The sequence below is a fragment of the Nicotiana sylvestris genome, chromosome 3, assembly GCF_000393655.2.
Source record: "Nicotiana sylvestris chromosome 3, ASM39365v2, whole genome shotgun sequence".
In the NCBI taxonomy this organism is placed as follows: Eukaryota; Viridiplantae; Streptophyta; class Magnoliopsida; order Solanales; family Solanaceae; genus Nicotiana; species Nicotiana sylvestris.
In genome coordinates, this window is record NC_091059.1 from 64,169,293 (window position 1) to 64,186,668 (window position 17,376).

General features: G+C 36.1%; 2 protein-coding genes across 4 annotated transcripts; one reads left to right on the forward strand and one right to left on the reverse strand.

The window, feature by feature from the left end:
• The first annotated feature begins 1,779 nt into the window (after positions 1-1,779).
• LOC104212140 (cytochrome c-like) lies at positions 1,780-3,978 on the forward strand. Its single transcript, XM_009761337.2, has 3 exons — positions 1,780-2,050; positions 3,308-3,441; positions 3,662-3,978. The coding sequence occupies exons 1-3, from the start codon at positions 1,939-1,941 to the stop codon at positions 3,752-3,754; spliced, it is 339 nt and encodes a 112-aa protein (XP_009759639.1). The 5' UTR covers positions 1,780-1,938; the 3' UTR covers positions 3,755-3,978.
• Positions 3,979-5,070: 1,092 nt separating this feature from the next.
• LOC104212138 (uncharacterized) lies at positions 5,071-17,124 on the reverse strand. 3 transcript variants are annotated; one of them, XM_070170799.1, is made up of 13 exons: positions 16,592-17,120; positions 13,713-13,797; positions 13,447-13,517; positions 11,613-11,727; positions 11,429-11,508; positions 10,347-10,431; positions 9,997-10,077; positions 9,188-9,282; positions 8,946-8,996; positions 7,297-7,377; positions 6,018-6,090; positions 5,856-5,933; positions 5,071-5,495 (listed from the first exon to the last, which is right to left on the reverse strand). In XM_070170799.1, exons 1-13 carry the CDS (start codon positions 16,690-16,692, stop codon positions 5,457-5,459), a joined length of 1,035 nt encoding a protein of 344 aa, XP_070026900.1. In that variant the 5' UTR covers positions 16,693-17,120; the 3' UTR covers positions 5,071-5,456. The 3 variants fall into 3 exon arrangements, with proteins under 3 accessions (XP_070026900.1, XP_070026902.1, XP_070026901.1); XM_070170801.1 differs by having other exon boundaries at positions 16,596-17,117; XM_070170800.1 differs by lacking the exon at positions 9,997-10,077 and having other exon boundaries at positions 16,592-17,124.
• Positions 17,125-17,376: the final 252 nt, after the last annotated feature.

Sequence of the window (17,376 nt, forward strand, 5' to 3'; positions counted from 1 at the left end):
ATAATTCCATAGGTTCATTGTATTCAATCAATTTCATCCCCAAGATTCACCATTCATCTTCTCTCTTATTTCCTTAAATGTACTATTCATGCCATGAATTAGATTTTTATAATCCAATATTTCAATCAATAAAACTTGTAACAAGTACTTCAAATACTTCTAACTACTCATAATAAACAAGTTTGAAGCATTGAAATTACCTATAGTAGATCAATCTTGAAAAATAACAACTTTGGTGATTTTTGTGTTCTTGAGGATTTGATGATGAAATCTAGAATTTGGACATTAGAATGATGTTAGAACTCATGTACATTGAGTAATATCAACCCAAAACATCATTAAAAACTTACCTCGGCTGATTGGACTTGATTTGAGCTCAAAATCGCCCATTCACCTCAAGAACCCTAGCCCCCAATACTCAAAATACTCTCTCCCCCGACTTGGTATTTATAGGCCCAGATTTATGGGCTTCATACGCGACCTTGGATGCTATGGCAGCACTTCACTGCCAGTCAACCTTTCGGACACGGCTCCGGATGCTTCGCATCTGCAGGCTCTTCCGCCAGCCTTTGATAATTTGGTCATAACTTCTTGTAAGTATATCCAAATGACAAACGGTTTGAAGCGTTAGAAACTAGACTCAAAGACCTTTCATTTGATAGGTTGTCCATCACATAACTCTTTATACATATGTAGATATGCTCGTCCAAAGTTAGGTCTTGTGCGTACTTATTTGGAACTTTAGTCTACCATGTAATTTCCAACTTGACTTGGACTTAGGGCTATCTTTAGACCCCACATCACTTATAATATACCCCGTACACTTATTATCATATTCAATTAATAGTCATTATATTAATAGTCATCGTCTGCATACAAAATAATGTAATTAACACACATCAACTTTCTTAATAGCACTTAAGTACTTCAAAATTTTCCGGGTTGCTACAATGCAATTCACAAGAAACTTTAATAATTTTAAAGTATTAAAAACAAGGAAGAAAATATATCAGGTGCATGCTCTCTTTTTTTTCTTTTCCCTAAAACTATCAATTTCTCATATCCATTTAGTAATTATTTTAGAAAGTATAAAACAAACGTTGGCGTTTTCTCTTACGAAGAATATTCTAAGAGATCCATTCCAAATAAAAAAAAATCAATTAGAGCCTAAAAGAAAAGAGAAACAGAAAAGGAGACAAAAAACAAAGTTGGACACGGATTCTTAAGATTGAATTTTCGCCAAATTCTAAAGCGATGAGAAAAAAATAGCCATGTAATACACATGCTGTAAACCTTTTTTTCCTACTCACTTTACGTCGATGCAACCAAAATTTCCTAATGCCCCTAAGTACACAAACAAAAAATTATCCCTTCCTCAACTTGAAAACAACTTAAATATTTTTATTTTATCCTTAATGATAATTTTTATAATTACATAAATACTAGTATAATATATTTAAGATTACGAGTTATCCAATAGATCAAAATAATTTGTATTAATAGAATTCTAAGCTATGTTCAAAGTTTGGATACATCCCTCACAAAAAGTAGCTGGTATTCCACGCATAGAGAAAGTACGGGCAAAGTCACGCTACTGTTTTAACGAAAAGAAATATGGCAAGACTGAATTTTTGACCGAACCTTCACATAAAGAAAAAAAAACAAAATTAAATCGGGAAAATATTAATGGCCGTTCAAAATTGAACGAATTGCAAAAGTAACCAGTAGGTGTCTTCCGCGTTTTTAAACTATCAGACAATAAAATAAAAGGCCCAAAACTAAAAAGAAAAAAGAACCGACTTCACCATAGCCCATGCTATAAAGCCGCCTCCTTTTCTTCCTTGTTATTTCCTTGTACGCCACCAAAAACCTATAAGCTTTCTCCTTCTTCTTTGCTTTCTACTTTCAGAAAATCAGAAAAAGCCTCAAATTCAAAAAATGGCATCTTTCGCAGAGGCACCACCAGGTAACGAAGCAGCAGGGGCAAAGATCTTCAAGACCAAGTGTGCTCAATGCCATACTGTGGAACAAGGTGCTGGTCATAAACAAGGTACACCTTCTTTTTTCCTTTCCTTTTTTATGTTATTTGTCTATTTTTTTTGTCAGATCTGGTGATTATGGTTCTCTTTATTTTTAGAAATTTATTGCTCTGATGAATTCTTGTTTTTTCCTTTATTTCTATGGCGAAAAAGTCTAACCTTTAATTGTTACTTTAGCAGATCTGCAATTACATCGAATTCTCTGTGTATTTTTAGATTTAAATTCATTTATCTATATATAGTTTTATCGACTTTTTTTTGGGTACTATATAGCGTATTATTTTTTATTCTTTATTTACCCCATTTTTTCCTAGCTTCACAAGATTTTGCTTGTCCCCAAATTAACAGATAGAATAGCAAAAAGATTTGCCTAACGTGTAGTCTGAGTTTAATGTTTTTTGTGATTTCTGATTATTGATTAGTTAGATCCCCAATTATAATTTAATTGTGATTTTACTTGGCAATAATTTATGAGAGGAACATTTATGAGTTCAATTGTGACTCATATAATTCTGTGGCAAACGGATTGGCTAGAAGTTGTTGCTTGTTCTTTCTGTCTGCTGTTTTTAGTTTTCATAATTTTGAAAGGAGTAGTATCTTAGTTTTGCAGGTGCTTTTCTGTATTTTCAGCAGCAGTTATGATAATCTTGATGTTTGATCAGCGAAAACATTATTACACTAATTGTGTCACTTCGATTATTCGGTTACGGTTGGGTGATTGAACTTGATTTTAGAATAGCTTGAAGAAACTGCTAGTTGAATAAGAAAATATGTTGCAAATATGCTTAACTGAAAACTAGGTTGCTCGATATCTTTGATAAATATATTTCTCTCTTAATTGACAAACTCACTGATGGTTTTGGTGAAAGAAAATTGGGTTGCTCCAGTTCTTTTGTTTCATTATGGAATTAGAATTTAGAAATGATTGCAGTGAGAGGTTTTTTTAAACATAATTTACGAATACATCTGTTGCTGACAAAAGGATAATTATGTTCTAGGTTTTACTTTTGTGTTGCTCATTCTATATATAAGATGGTACTTTCCCCTTTGGTTTTGCCATCGATATTTCCCCAAAATTCTTTTCATATTTTGATGCTTCCCTAAAGGTCCATGTTTATAATTATCTTTTTTTGGCTTATAACCATGCTGGATTATGTTAATTGTGTTAGACTTTGGTATCTTCTCTGGGTGATTGCATGAAGATGTATACAGTTCTTTTGCTTTTATGAGTTCTGCTGTAACTTACAATGATATCCTACTTTTAACAGGACCTAATTTGAATGGACTTTTTGGAAGGCAGTCTGGAACTACTGCTGGTTACTCCTACTCTGCTGCCAATAAGAATATGGCTGTGATGTGGGAAGAAAAGACTTTGTATGATTATTTGCTCAACCCCAAGAAGGTATGGTTAACGTTATCATTATGCTAGATTTTTGTGTTTACCACGGAGACAAGGTTGTCTGATGGGACAACATAATTGCATAACTTTTCTTGTGGAAATTGCATTTCATATCATGAATGTATATGCATATTGTAGTTCCTTTTGTTTTCTGCTTTCTTGTGTTTCCTTCCATTAGAATCCGCCTTTCCCTTATTTGCAATTCTGTTGATTGTTTTTACAGTACATACCTGGAACAAAGATGGTTTTCCCTGGTTTGAAGAAGCCACAGGAGCGTGCAGACCTCATTGCCTACCTGAAATCTGCTACTGCCTAAGGAATTACCGACAGATATTTTCTATTTTGTAGTCTGATAGGCATGTTTTGCTGTGCGGAGGAAGATAAACCATTGATTTTTTGAAGTAATAAGTTGACCTCTTTTGGTCTGGCTCATTTGTTTCCAGAGCACTGGTTCATACAAAAATTTTTGTTACCTTCTGAAGAAGAGGTGAAAAACACTTGGCAGACAATGCCAATTTTAATATCATTCTCTTATGACTATGTCTTTGGTGGTGTGTTGCTTTTCTTGGTCTTTTCTCTTATTCAATGCAAATTTAAAGGTATAAATGATCCACTGCATAATAAGATACAGGTATATGCATTGATGAATTGTGTCTTAAAGTCCAAGAAATGCAACATTCTGGATGAAAGAGCGTTGCTCTAGATTATTTGAGTTTGCAGGGTTTCAAGTTTTTAACCGAAATTGTCCTTTAAAGTATAGGATTAGGTCTACTTTTGCCCTTGATATTTCAGCTTGAACACTTGAGGATGAAGTTGCTCTAAACACAATGTGCAATGAAGGATGAACATGATTGCAAGATAAAAAGCATGTAGCTTCGCATGTAATTAGGGATTAAGGGTGAAGAGGGAAAAATGGTGATCTAGGAAGTCAGACCTCTATTTGGCTCATGATTTTACTGTCATTTGCGGTGCACATGCGATGGTGCTGTTAGTTACATGCGTTCTGTTTGCACTTGTCGTTAAGTTGGTCTTATGTGCATCATTTTAATAAAGATAATAAGTGCTCAACGTGAAGTATCAAGGACAAAATTAGATATAGTCCTATACTTGAGGGATAATTTTGGTTAAAAACTCATTCTGACAAGCTCTTTTTGGACACTAAACATTCCCTATTAGTATTAAGAGAATGTATCTGCATACCTCTTGACTCTGATAGTTGTCTGCCTAATGGGTTTGATAATTGTGACTGAGACAAAGGCAAGGATCAGCGTGTTACACTGGTTGACCGGCTAGAGATTAACTCCTTTCATTGTTGCCCGTATAGATAGCTTTACAGAGCAAAGATCCAGCAAGGCATGACATTGGATGCATCATTGTGCTGTGCTGAGTCAAAGTATCGAATTTTGCAAATCATGGAACTGCCAAAGCTTTTTGGTTAAAAGAGTTGATAGTTTGTTACTAGAGAAATCAGGCAAATAAACCACTACGCTAAATTCTATTGTCACACTAATGCATTCCAGACGTTATTATTCGACTCGCCGTGAACCAAGTGCCAACCAAACAACCTCTTTTCTATGTCAAGTATCATGAAAACAAGAGCGTATGGTTAGTGTCATTCATATGGATAACCAGTAAAAACAGCTTTAGTGCCATTGACAATTAATGTTGTTGATTCATGGAAAGAACTTGTGTTTTCAATCCTTGAGTTCCTCAGCTTTAGAGATGGTTTCCCTTGAGACAAGCAACTGTACAAGTTTAATCTTGAAGGAAAGGGGGAGGAGAGTGAGATAAAGAATACAGATGGGGAGACTAAGTACGTCGTCCTTTAGTAAGAAACAAAAGGTGACACGTTTTTAAATGGTCTTGTTTGCCAAATCGAAAATTTATTATAGCTGACAACTCTATGTACAATCTCTATTAAAACATTCGCCAACATGCTCCCAAAGGATCCTCCAGCGCAAGCAACTAGAAGCTACAAATGCAAACTGTTAAATTCTTATTCTGCAACAGTACAGTATTCAAGGTTTTGACCGAGGGGGTCGACGAAGTCCAGGTATCTGCAAGCAAAGTCACGTCAAAATGCATCGTTAATGAAAGTTGTAAGCAAATGATATGCTTACATGTAACATTGCCAGCAACAACAACTATGCCTCAAATCCCAAACATGTAACACAATTAAACTATGCTTTATTCCCAAAGGAAACCAAGATATTGAAGAGCAAAAGCATTTGGAATTCGATGAGGAACAGCCTAGACCATCCACCTCTAACAATAAAGCCGGAGGTTTGAGTTCACTATGGTCTAAGGGTACATGGGGTGAGTCTTACCATACCCAAAAAAGTAAAATAAGGAGAAAACAAAAACTTTTTGGATCTTAATATATCATGTTAGACACTTCAAAGTAGTTAGAAACTAACCTCAATTCCATGTGGGCCTATTCGATTATGGGAAATGAAATTGAGTAGCAAAGTAGCAAATTCATCAGGAACATCTTCCTGCAGTGTTCAAAAGACAAGCAAATATTCAGGAGATGCAATTTCAGCTAAAACAACTGGCATCTTAAGAAAACCAAAATGGACCTGTATAGCGTGGCCTGTGTGTCTGACAACCACCATTTGGAACTTCCCTTGCATTTGACCTATTGTGAGGGCTCTGTAACAATAAATGGACAAATTAGTCTCATGCCTATTTAGAACACAAACGAGAAAGATGTAGTTCATGCTTCTAGCTTTAAGCGTTCCCAATAGCTACTACTTAAGCTTTTATAATCTTTTACCAGAACAAAATGGATCTATGTTAACTGCAGATTCTATTTTGTAGTATCTCATTGATGGCAATGCGTTGCAAAATACATTATATCTGGACAAAATATATCGATAGAGTATAGCATCATGGAAAACATAAATAGGATATAACTTAATTCTAACAAATTCAATGGTATATCCAAGCTTTAAGCTAGAATGGAGACTTCTTTTTCTTCTTTCCTTCTGTTTTTTTTTTTGGGGGGGTTGAAAGAAAGTAAGGTAGTTACAATGAAGGGTATTCCCACCAGAAAACTGTTGGAGTGCAGTAAAAATCACAGAGACATCTATCTACTGAAAACTAGGTAATTTTCATTTGCATGTTCTGAAAGTTAGTTGATTACGTGAGATTTGGTTGGAGAACCCTATATAAAATGGTTAAACAGTGTTAAGCATAAGCACACCGTTTTCTCTACTATCTTTGTATATCTATTTCAGTTACATTAGTGGTAGTAAGGAGAGTGCTAAAGGAGAATAAACTTTTCTGAAAACAAATGATAAATTCTTAGTTCATGGACATGCAATGGGAATAAAAGGAATGTAATCCTTATGTGATTTGATAGACAAATGGCAGCCCTTTATTACTTCCACTGATAATTCCTCTGTTTGCTGCTTGTTTCTTCATAATACTGAATAGTGACAAGTCTCTAGAGATTCTAAGCAGACTTTGGCAATTCTGCTTTGTGTAAGCAGTTAAGAATAATACAGATTCCCAACTAGTAAATAGTTAACTGGGAGAAATTGGCTGGCATTTAGAGATACTTTTGCCAGAAGGAATGGCCATGCAATTCCTCATTACAAGTGAATCTGCAAGTACTATAATGTTTAGGAAAGCCATGCACATCAATTGTTCCAACATGACTCACTGAGAAGTAAGATCAGATCATCAGAAAAGGAATACACAGAAGAACCATCTCTTACATAACCACAGATCAGAAAAGGAATATACAGAAGCATGTCTCATACATAATCACATAGTGTTGAAGCTTCATGCATGCTAAAGCATATGCAATTATAGAATTCCACGTGACCTTCGATACAGAGAGAAGTACACAACCTGTCAAGTCTGTCTGTCCCTGCTAACAGCAATATCTTTGGAACAGGAGATGACAAAAACTTTTCTGAAAGGCCTTCGTACCTGAAACAAGAGCATTATAATTTCAGGTTCAAATTGACATGCTGGAAAATGGAAAACAAGATGCTCAGCACTAGACCTCTGGAAGCATGACACAGACTGCAAAATTAAGAGAACTTCTCGAGTCTACATATAGTCAATGCCGTTCTAAAAGGACCGTAGCAGTTAGAGAAACCCTGAGGGAATAAAAAGAGCAAATTTATTTGAAAAGGAGCTTTAACTTGTGCAGCAGGTGCTATATTGTGAGACTAGCTAAGAGATTATCAGTCATTTGTTTTGCATTGCAATCGTGTGATTAATTCGAGCGAACACACACTCAGAGTCAGTGGCGGAGGCAGAATCTCCACGAAGGGGGTTCAATTTTTTTTTTTTGTAGCTAGTGGGAATTGAACCTATGAACTTATGAAAGTTTTGAACCCTCTTGACCACTAAACGACACTTTTGGATTGTGATAAGTGGGTTCAAAACTTAATATATAGAGGTAAAAAACAGATTTTGTCTTATATATACAGTGTAATTTTTCGGCGAAGGGAGTTCGGGTAAACCCCCTTCCACCCCCCTAAATCCGCCCCTGCTCAGAGTAACACACTCAGAATTAGTCCTTTTCATTTTGAGTGCTTTTAGTGTTCATAATAAATCGCAAAAGTATCTTGTTCTACTAACTTTTGGTTTGTTTTTCTTTAAAGGAAAGAGTTACAAGAATACGCACTTCTACCAATGTCGAACACTAAGCATTTTGCAGACAATTCAGTGATTGAAGGCCACTTCAATAATAACTCAAAGTAAGGATAAGTTAATGTTGTGATTGAATTTGTTTGGGCTACATAGATGCCTGCCAATGTGAAGGCAGCTGTAACCAATTGGGTCAGAAAGAAATCATTGGTGTTCTGAAGAAAGATCAGAAGCAATATCTTGTGTAAATTTAGAAGTCTTCAACTAATGAATATTTGGTGTAGTAAGAAAATTATACATGATTTAATCAATGTATCGAACTTCAGAGGCCCCTTACATATTTAAAGGAGCAAGTCCATTAAAATTTGTCACTTCCCAGTGCTTTCTTGGTGCTGTTTAAAATATAATTCATGCCTTACTTATCATAAAAAGACTAAATATTCATTCTGTTTGACGTAATAATTTTCAGCGTGGCCGCTATCTAACTGAATGAATGACGACCATAACCTTCAAGATCACAAGCAAAGGAGAAGAAAAATAAAAAAAGGCTTTTTCTTTTTTAAATTGTTAGAGAACCAAAAAACATTTTTTTTTATGAAGAGAATTTCATTAGAAGGCATCAAGAAGATGCATAGCAAAACAATACAACATAAGAGTGTCTTCTCATGTACAAAAACTTAATAACTAAGGAGCAGACACAAACTGAGGCATAAACGGCGCAGACCAGAAAACAGTTTCCCCCCCCATAAACTGAGGCTAATTGCTAGAAAATTGATGCAACACAGTCCCAAATGGTCTCCTAGGACCCTAAATACAAGATTTCGTGTTTCTAAAACAGCATAATATGTCAGGATATGCAAAAGATCTAGATTGGACAAGCAGAAAAGAATAGCTCGTACCATTCTCTCCAATACTGCTCAGTTTCTTCCAGTCTTGCTCTATGCGTGTAACTGCAGTATAAGTCTTTGGTTACGCACCATTGTTTTAATTCATCATATTTCAATTAGCAGAAAACCTATCTAATCACCTAAGTCCGAAAACAGAACTGAAAGAAAGAACTCCAGCCCCCTTCCCCAGTACCATCCCAAAAATAAAAAAGAAAGAAAGGAAGATATGCCAAACATATGACATGGTTACGCACCATTTTTTTGATTCATCATATTTCAATGTGTTGGGGATTGATACACGAGCAGAGTCAATATTTCTCAAAGAGCCTGATTTGACACTCCATTCAATCTGTAGATGCATAAAACTTCCAAATAAAAACTTGAGAGCCTCAACAGATCTAAGGACTCAGAGGAGCTCATATAAAACTCATATCCTAAGTCCTAACCAAGCAGAAACTCAACATAGGAAAAACAAGCATAAACCATGATGTTTTCTGGATAAGTCAAATAAACCATGCTATGTTAGAGGGTAGGAAATAGCTTTATGAGTTAAACTTCACAACGTAATGGTGTCGAAGTTAACTTAAGATGACAAGAAAATGTCATATCGTAAATTTATGTAAGATTGTTCACCTGATTAAATGAAATTGGGATTGGTGGTCAGACTGTCTTTTTCAACAAAAACTAACAAAAATAAGTGACTAGATTGATTATCTACTCAATGACGCGCACTTATTATGATGCGATTAACCAAGCATCTGTTATATACAACCTTATGTTAAGAAAACAGCAGGAACATAATATACGTAATTGAAATAGAGACTACTGCATTGTTCTCCCTCCTGCTGATACTGAATTTCAGATTTTCACGGCAAAATAAGTTTCTTCTTTTGGTTGGGCGGGGGGAGGGGAGAGGAGGGGGGCGGGGGTAGATTAAATATAAAGCGTTCCTGAGAAACAAGGCCACCTGAGTAAAAAACAACATAATCAGAAATTTGCTCAATATGATAAGGTGAGCACGACTGCTGTCACAAAAAGGGAAGAAGTTCTGAGCATTGGTTACCGCTTTTTCAGGGGTAGAGAAATGCTGCATTCTGTTCGACAGAATCTTCTGCATATGAATCAACGATGCCATTGCTGAACCCTGATAACTCTGGAAATCAGTACATAAAAAGGGCAGCCCATTGCATAAAGCATCCCGCATTCACGCAGGATCCAGGGAAGGGCCGCAAAGAGGAGTGATATAGACAGTCTACCCTAATGCAAGCATTAGTGGCTGATTCCACGGCTCGAAACCGTAACTTATATGTCACACGGAGACAACTTTACCGTTGCTCCAAGGCTCCCCTTCCCGGAAATCAGTACTTAATGAAACAAAAATCATATCTCTAACAAGTTAGAAAGATTGAAAACCTCAACAACGTCCACAACCACCAAGCCAGCCAAACTTGGAAGTGATTTTTTTGCAGCAACGTCAACTGCAACTGCACCTCCCATACTGTGACATAATTAGAAAACTCTAAGTCCAACTATTTATTGTTAAAGACTGGAATGATATGTGCACACGCATTCACTCACAAACAGAAAGTGAGACAGAAAGAGAGAACAATTCACAACTTATTTGTGGTACAGAAAACTTCTAACCTAAGCATGCAGTTAATTAAAATAAAAAGCAGAAATAGTTCATTCATAGCAGGACTAAAACTCCGTTTGAGTGAAAGGTTTACATCCTATTCTTATACTATCAAACCATTTTCATTCTTAGTAACAAATATATGGGAACAAATGACAAGAATCCAGACCAACCAAGAAAAAGAGAAAGGAAATAAAGATACATTTCAGGACTCTTCAGACTGGAAGAAAATGGGAAAAGGCGAAGAAATGCGGCACATCAATGAGTTAAAAGTTCTAAGCAACTATAGATCTGATGGATGCAACAGAGATCGATTTGGTTTACAGACCACTGCAACACTAATACAACTAACTCCATTATTAAATTACTGAGTTATTGCTCTTTCTCACAAAATAAAAATACTGAGCTAGCGTAAACAATGTCAAGGAAAATTACGTCCAAGTGAAAAGCTCTGTGCCTCGTAGCTTGCAGCTACTTAGCAACGATATAATACATTATCTTTTATTTAACTAAACACAGCAGAGATGAGAGCGAGAACGTCCTCCAAAAATTTTTGCATGAGCAGAAATGGCTTCTTTAGATTTGTATACCAAGGCCAGAATGTAATATACTATCTCCGACGAACTGATCCTTTATTTGTCCTAAAACTGTATGATCTTGGAACTGATGTTTTCAGTTAGTATATCAACCTAAAACTTATTTGGGATTGATCTCCTATGGGTTGTTCCACTCAGTAGTGCATAAACCTTTAGTGCTATAAGTAGACATTTCACTACTAAACAAAGTTATTCCAAACGTAGTAACTAGTCAAACAAAGGCGTGAAAATTTGAATGCGAACTAACTTCATGAAGAAAGTACAACCTGTGGCCAACAAGAACAATTGCAGGCGGAGCATCTCCATACATTGTCTTCAAAACAGAAAACACATCACCGCATAGCGTCTGCAACCAACAACACCACCATAACATGGAAATGGGGAAAAAGAGTTTCACAAAAGCATCAAATACTGAAGCTCATAGTAGTAAGATACATCTTTCGAAAGTACCTTAATGGACAAATCAACGTCATTTTGTGTAGCTGACTTTCCATGTCCCCTGAGATCCATGGCTACTATCCTAGCTTTCTCCTTAAGTTTGCTTGCTGCCAATGCAAATGAGAGCCTGAGAAAATAAAACCGCACAGATTTAACATAATGTTTCTCGTTAATTGCCATTTCAAAACTGATGCTTAGCTACAAGATACAGATAGACGAGAGAGCAAGCAAAACCATTCACCAACAGGCTCTGTACCTTCCAACAGAATACAAATTTTCCAAGCATCTAGGGATTAACTAAGGAATTCACCAGAGAACTGACCACAATGAATAAGAACATGGGCACAAAGAATGTCCTGAGACTGTTTACTGACATCTATTCTCCTAAAAAGGGAGTCAATAAAGTTGATTCTTGAACAGAAGAGTGTTGGCAAAGCAACATAACTGACAATTAAGTGAAACCCATAAAGAGGTTGTATTATATTCGACTAAATTCTCAAAGACACCATGTAGATTTTTACTAGCTCCTTTTCTTCATTAAGTTTCTCTTCGTAAGATGAAAGCTTCCATATCTCCCGAAAGTTTCTTGTGCTTTTTTTGGAATAAATTACATAAACTTCATTTAAAGCACACCAGATGATGTCAAGAGCATATAAAATATAAATTTTTGGTTCAACCACAATCGGAGCTGTGGACATTGGGTTTCTCCTTGTTCAACGTCTCTTGGGTTCTCTCAAGGACAATGGATTGAGTCTTAGCTAGATCAATGATACAGACATTTGCAGAGATAGGAACACAGCTTGGAGGACTATCTCACTAAGTCTTCTTTGATCTATTTAGAGTTGGAGAAAGAAGAGATTGTTCCATACTAGCAAGCAATGATGTTAGGAGCAATAAGAAAATTATTTCTTCTTTCATTAATTGTTTTGGTCTAAGCAGTGAATTTTGCCTTTTAATCCATTAATTTGCAGCAGTTACACTAAGGACAAGGTTCCCCCTTCAAACTGTATCAGCATACCATTCTCCACTCCTTAACCATACCATTCGGCAACCAAATACTATTTTCTACCAAATGTGAGAACAAAGAAGTGCACGCTTTCCCATTTGGCTCTTCCTATTCCTCTTTTTCTTAATCTTTCTGGAATCTTCTGCACTTGGTCTATGCTACATGGCCTCAGGTAGTAATGAAGCTTACAGATTCATGTCTGATTTTCCTAGGCTTTTTATTTAGAACATGTGGATGATGCTAAAAAGTTTGGCAGAAGCAGGTTAGGCACAGTATGCATCAATTTCAAACTAAACTATTATCATTTTAAATAAAGGAGCTGCTATACATCTTTTTCTGGATCTTCTTTCTCAGGTTATTAGGTTAGGCCATAAAAACTGATCCTCCCCTTTTTCCCTCCAAGTCACCTGCTTCTAAGACCAGCAAAGCTCCTTATTTTTTGTGGATTTTGTTGTATTATTAGTCCGTTAGCACAAAAAGATTGTGCCATAGATACAAGAGATGTAAGAACAAACATGCAGAGTGGAGAACACTCCCTTATTTGGATGTCATGATTCGAATTCTTTTATGGTCATGATTTCTTAAAAGAAAGTTGAAATGTTCATTTCCTAACTTATTAAATTTTTAGCAGGAAAGGTGAAAAAGTATGGTTCAAATGAAAGTATGTTCCCATGTCATTTTTGTTAGTAAAGACCAAAGAGAAAGCAGAAATTAAATGTCTTTGTTATGATCTAAAACTCATCTGGAACAAAACCTAAAGTGAAATGTGGCTCTACACTTTGTAAATACAACTGCTGAAACAGAACCATAAGAAAAGCTAAGTAAAAAGAGTACACCTACCCGCAATAACCACCACCATGCAGGCAAAAAACAACAGGCCCTTCAGTCCCTGCCATATAAACATGAAATACCTGAAATGACAAAGCAAATAAAAGATGATCTTGCTACTTGACTACGAAAAGAAGAGCATAAAGAAAGTAGTAAGGACAAAAAACAAAGTAATACTATGATAAACTCTCAGGCAGACAGAAATATTTTTGTCAAGAAACAAACTGAGTTTTCAAATACTAAGAAAATTCAACAGAACTAGAGAAGTTAGAACCAACATCATCTGAGTCTGGGATCTGAATATCATCTTCTCGATCGAAATAATCTGACCAATCTAAAGGTGCATATTTCTGTGAAGATGTCCTGCAGCAATAATTAAGACAATTTTTCAGTCAAACTATGTGATTAATAAAAAACAACAAATTTCGTGGACCAAAAAAAAGAACTCTACACTTCTACAATTCTGGTGTTTAATTGCAAACAAAGACACCTTTGTCTAACCTGAAGCTCCTAAAAGAGCTCCCCGATTACTAATATGCTGGCATCAAGTAGAAGTTTTTAATTTTATTTAGTACAATATAAATTTCACTAACTGCACTTAAGGACAATGAGCCTTTGATATCGCACACTTGCTGAACAAATTCTAATCTCTTAGCGAAATTTGTGTGATGAAAGCTTCCTGGAGGGCAATCCATTCAAACATGCTGCTCTAGTGGGTGCCTTAGTTATGCATTTTATCTTCCATGTCCGTTCTATATTTTATGTTATCCTCTCTACTTAAACTTTTATTGCATGACTCACTGTAAATTTTCCCATCTCTACTTGCTTTACATTTTATATTACCAGGGATCTTCGATACTTCCTTCACATCTCCAATCATACTAAGTAGTAAGTAGTTCAGCCACTCTATCAACCTCCCAGTCAATCATTTTTGCAGTCTGCAACCGCTTCCTCCTGATTCACCACTAGTGGGTACATATGTAAGAGAGGTGAGCTTCAAAGGTTGCTGATTAAATCAACCATCTTGCCACATTCTTATCTTCCTTCCATCACCTATTTGCAGTTGAACTTTTGTTGAAAATCTCCTCAAAAGACTGCTTAGATGCTTCAATAGACCCACCCCACTGCCAGAGCAGGTTCAGGTATTCCAAAAACCATAGATTCCATATTTTATCACATTTTGATCTCTTTCCATAAGTCTAGTTGCTCATCGTCAAACCTCTATAGCCATTTTAAGGGTAGACTTCAGGCAATTTCAGATCTTTTACTCCCAAGCCGAAAAATCTCTTAGGTGTTATTATTCTGGACCATTTTATACTACAGGACATCTTATTTTAGTTGCTTTTGCATAAGAAGTACCTCATTAACTTGTTCAGTTGTTTGACAATTTTTTTGGGGAATGTGGTGCAGTGACATATAGATAGTGGAGCATCAAGAAGTTCTCAACACTAGAACAACTTAGCAGTTCTCTTCCGTTACAAAAAAGAAAATTAGTAGTTTTCTTAATGCAAATTGAACTTGCGCTATCTATGGAGAATGGAGTGGAGTGACTATTCTTAATAATCCCTTTCCTATCTCCTCCTTTTTGGCATTGGTCTATTATGGGCTGACTTGGCTGAGCATTGTCATTAAAAATGTGTTGCTTCACATTAGTTAGAACTCAACTCTGCTATAGCATATATGTTACTATCATAAGAGTCACTGTGCTGTCAAAAAGGCACTTGAGCTCCATCATTTTCACCCTACCGTCCTCACATAAGACGCAAATAGTCGGTCACCCACCTTCCAACAACAAGGAAGCGAGCCTTATAAAAGGGATAAATTGTAGCTCCACCTGTTTCGTCCACCTCTCAAAAATGAAGGGGACACTTCAGTGGTGAAAAATAGTAAAATACTACTCCCTCTGTTCCAATTTAAGTGACATTCTTTTCTTTTTAGTCAGTTCCAAAAAGAATGACACATTTCTATGTTTAGTAACAATTTAACTCTAAACTTTCCATTTTTATGAGATGATTTATAGCCACAGAAATTTCTTTGGCTTGTTTTAAACCATAAGTTTCAAATGTTTTTCTTTCTTTCTTAAACTTTGTGTCCCATCGTACACCAACACATAAATTGGGATGGAGGAGTATTTCCCATACTAAAGGCCAAATCTCTAATCAAAATGCAGTTAACATCCCCTTCCCACTGCAACTGTTCACACCATTCACCAAATACATGATATCTACATCTCCAGTAATTTTTCTACTTCCCAATATTGCCTTCGATATAAATAACTAAATATGTGTGGAGCCACTGTAAGCTTTTATAGGCTTTTCAATTGTCAAACAACATCAGATCATATTTTCTTAAAACTTTGACATTTAGAAGAACTAAAATTATGGGTCAAAGGGAGTAAAAGTTGAAACTCCTTCTACAAGGTGCAAAATGAAACACCAAGTACCTTTTTCAGCTTAAGGTCCTCAAATTAGCACTTCTCGTTCTTGCTTCTGCTCGTCATTCCATCTGACAGGATTCTTTATCGAATTTATTTGGAATTTGACGAATTTTTACATCAGCTTTCCATCCAACAGAAGAAATTCTTCAAATAGTTATGGTAGACAGTACCAAACGATCTACATCTATTTAACAATGATATTTAGAACTGACAATCTAATTCTCACACCTCAAACCTATTTGACATGTTTATCCTAATATCCCCACTAAAGCTAAAGTCTCCCTAACAAAGAGGCCTTAAACCCATTAGTGTATGGCATTATACAGTTGCTTGTCCATTTATAGCAATCCCAACTAGGTACATCAATAACAATTGACCGGATGTTCCAACAATTAAAATGATCTCATTGGTTTACCAAGATCCCTTATTTCCAAATATATACTCTCCCTAGATAAGTATTTCTCCCCAGTAAAAACTAATCCACATTTACAGAACCAAAGGTAGCAAAAAGAGATCATCATCACAGCTTCTGTACTAAAGAAAGACTAATAATAAAAACTCCATAAATGTACAGAGCATTATCAGTACCTCTAAAATGCCAATCACACATTTCAAATAATTTTATTCCAAAATTTCATACTACACAAACATAGGAAAAAAACAAACACCAAAAAGTTCATTTTTTTTTGTTGGAAAAATGGACAACGATGATGAGCTTACTGACTGGGAAGGCGAGCAGGGATAGAAGAAAAGGCAGAATGGAGATTATGGGTTTCTTCTGAGCCTTCTTCTGGAAGTGATGTAAGGTTTGATGAATCCATATTTGATGATCACTCGAGAGAATATGTGAACGTTTGTAGGAACTCTGCTATTTCAAGATTGTGAATATTTGAGGTTTATTTTTTAGTCTTCCTGCGATTTGATGGTCATACGTGTCGGGTAAATTTTGCTTCTTCTGTTTTGAAGCCTTTGGGCCACTAGTAAGCCCAGTCCACAAATTGTACTGATTTACTTTCGGCCGAAAATGTATCACAATTATTTCAGTGTTTTCAAAGGCGTCATCAGGGCGCGTTTCCGAGCGCGTATTGAGGCGAGGTGATGGCAAATCGCTCTTGGGCGGATATGGGGGGCGGAGTTCTGTAGGGCGCAGGCTCCAACTGGTCGAGCGTACGCTCAGGCGCGCCTTGGGCCTCACTGAATAGACGCACGCCCAAAAGTTGTCGACCAAATTAGTTCAAATTTCGCAAGAAGAAGAAGAATCAAAGTACAATTAAGTGTTTTTCGTCGCCACAAACATAAACATAAAAATAGGTGTAGGAAAGAAAGAGAAAGACATGATGTTATTCCAAAAAAAAAAGGCAAAATACATAAGTTACCTGAACTATGACCCAAATCCCTATTACACACTTTCTAGGAACGAATATTATCTTATACCCCCAACCTTTTTAAAGTGTATCTAATACACATTGTTTTGCCCACGTGGATAGAGTGTATTTTTCCCAACA

Coding starts and splice junctions, on each gene's coding strand:
- LOC104212140 (XM_009761337.2), top strand. CDS start 1,939: ATGGCATCTTTCGCAGAGGCACCACCAGGTAACGAAGCAGCAGGGGCA. Junction 2,051..3,307: donor AGGTGCTGGTCATAAACAAG/GTACACCTTCTT, acceptor TACTTTTAACAG/GACCTAATTTGAATGGACTT. Junction 3,442..3,661: donor ATTTGCTCAACCCCAAGAAG/GTATGGTTAACG, acceptor TTGTTTTTACAG/TACATACCTGGAACAAAGAT.
- LOC104212138 (XM_070170799.1), bottom strand. CDS start 16,692: ATGGATTCATCAAACCTTACATCACTTCCAGAAGAAGGCTCAGAAGAA. Junction 10,432..11,428: donor ATTGTTCTTGTTGGCCACAG/GTTGTACTTTCT, acceptor ATTATGTCACAG/TATGGGAGGTGCAGTTGCAG. Junction 10,078..10,346: donor TGGTTGTGGACGTTGTTGAG/GTTTTCAATCTT, acceptor CAGAGTTATCAG/GGTTCAGCAATGGCATCGTT.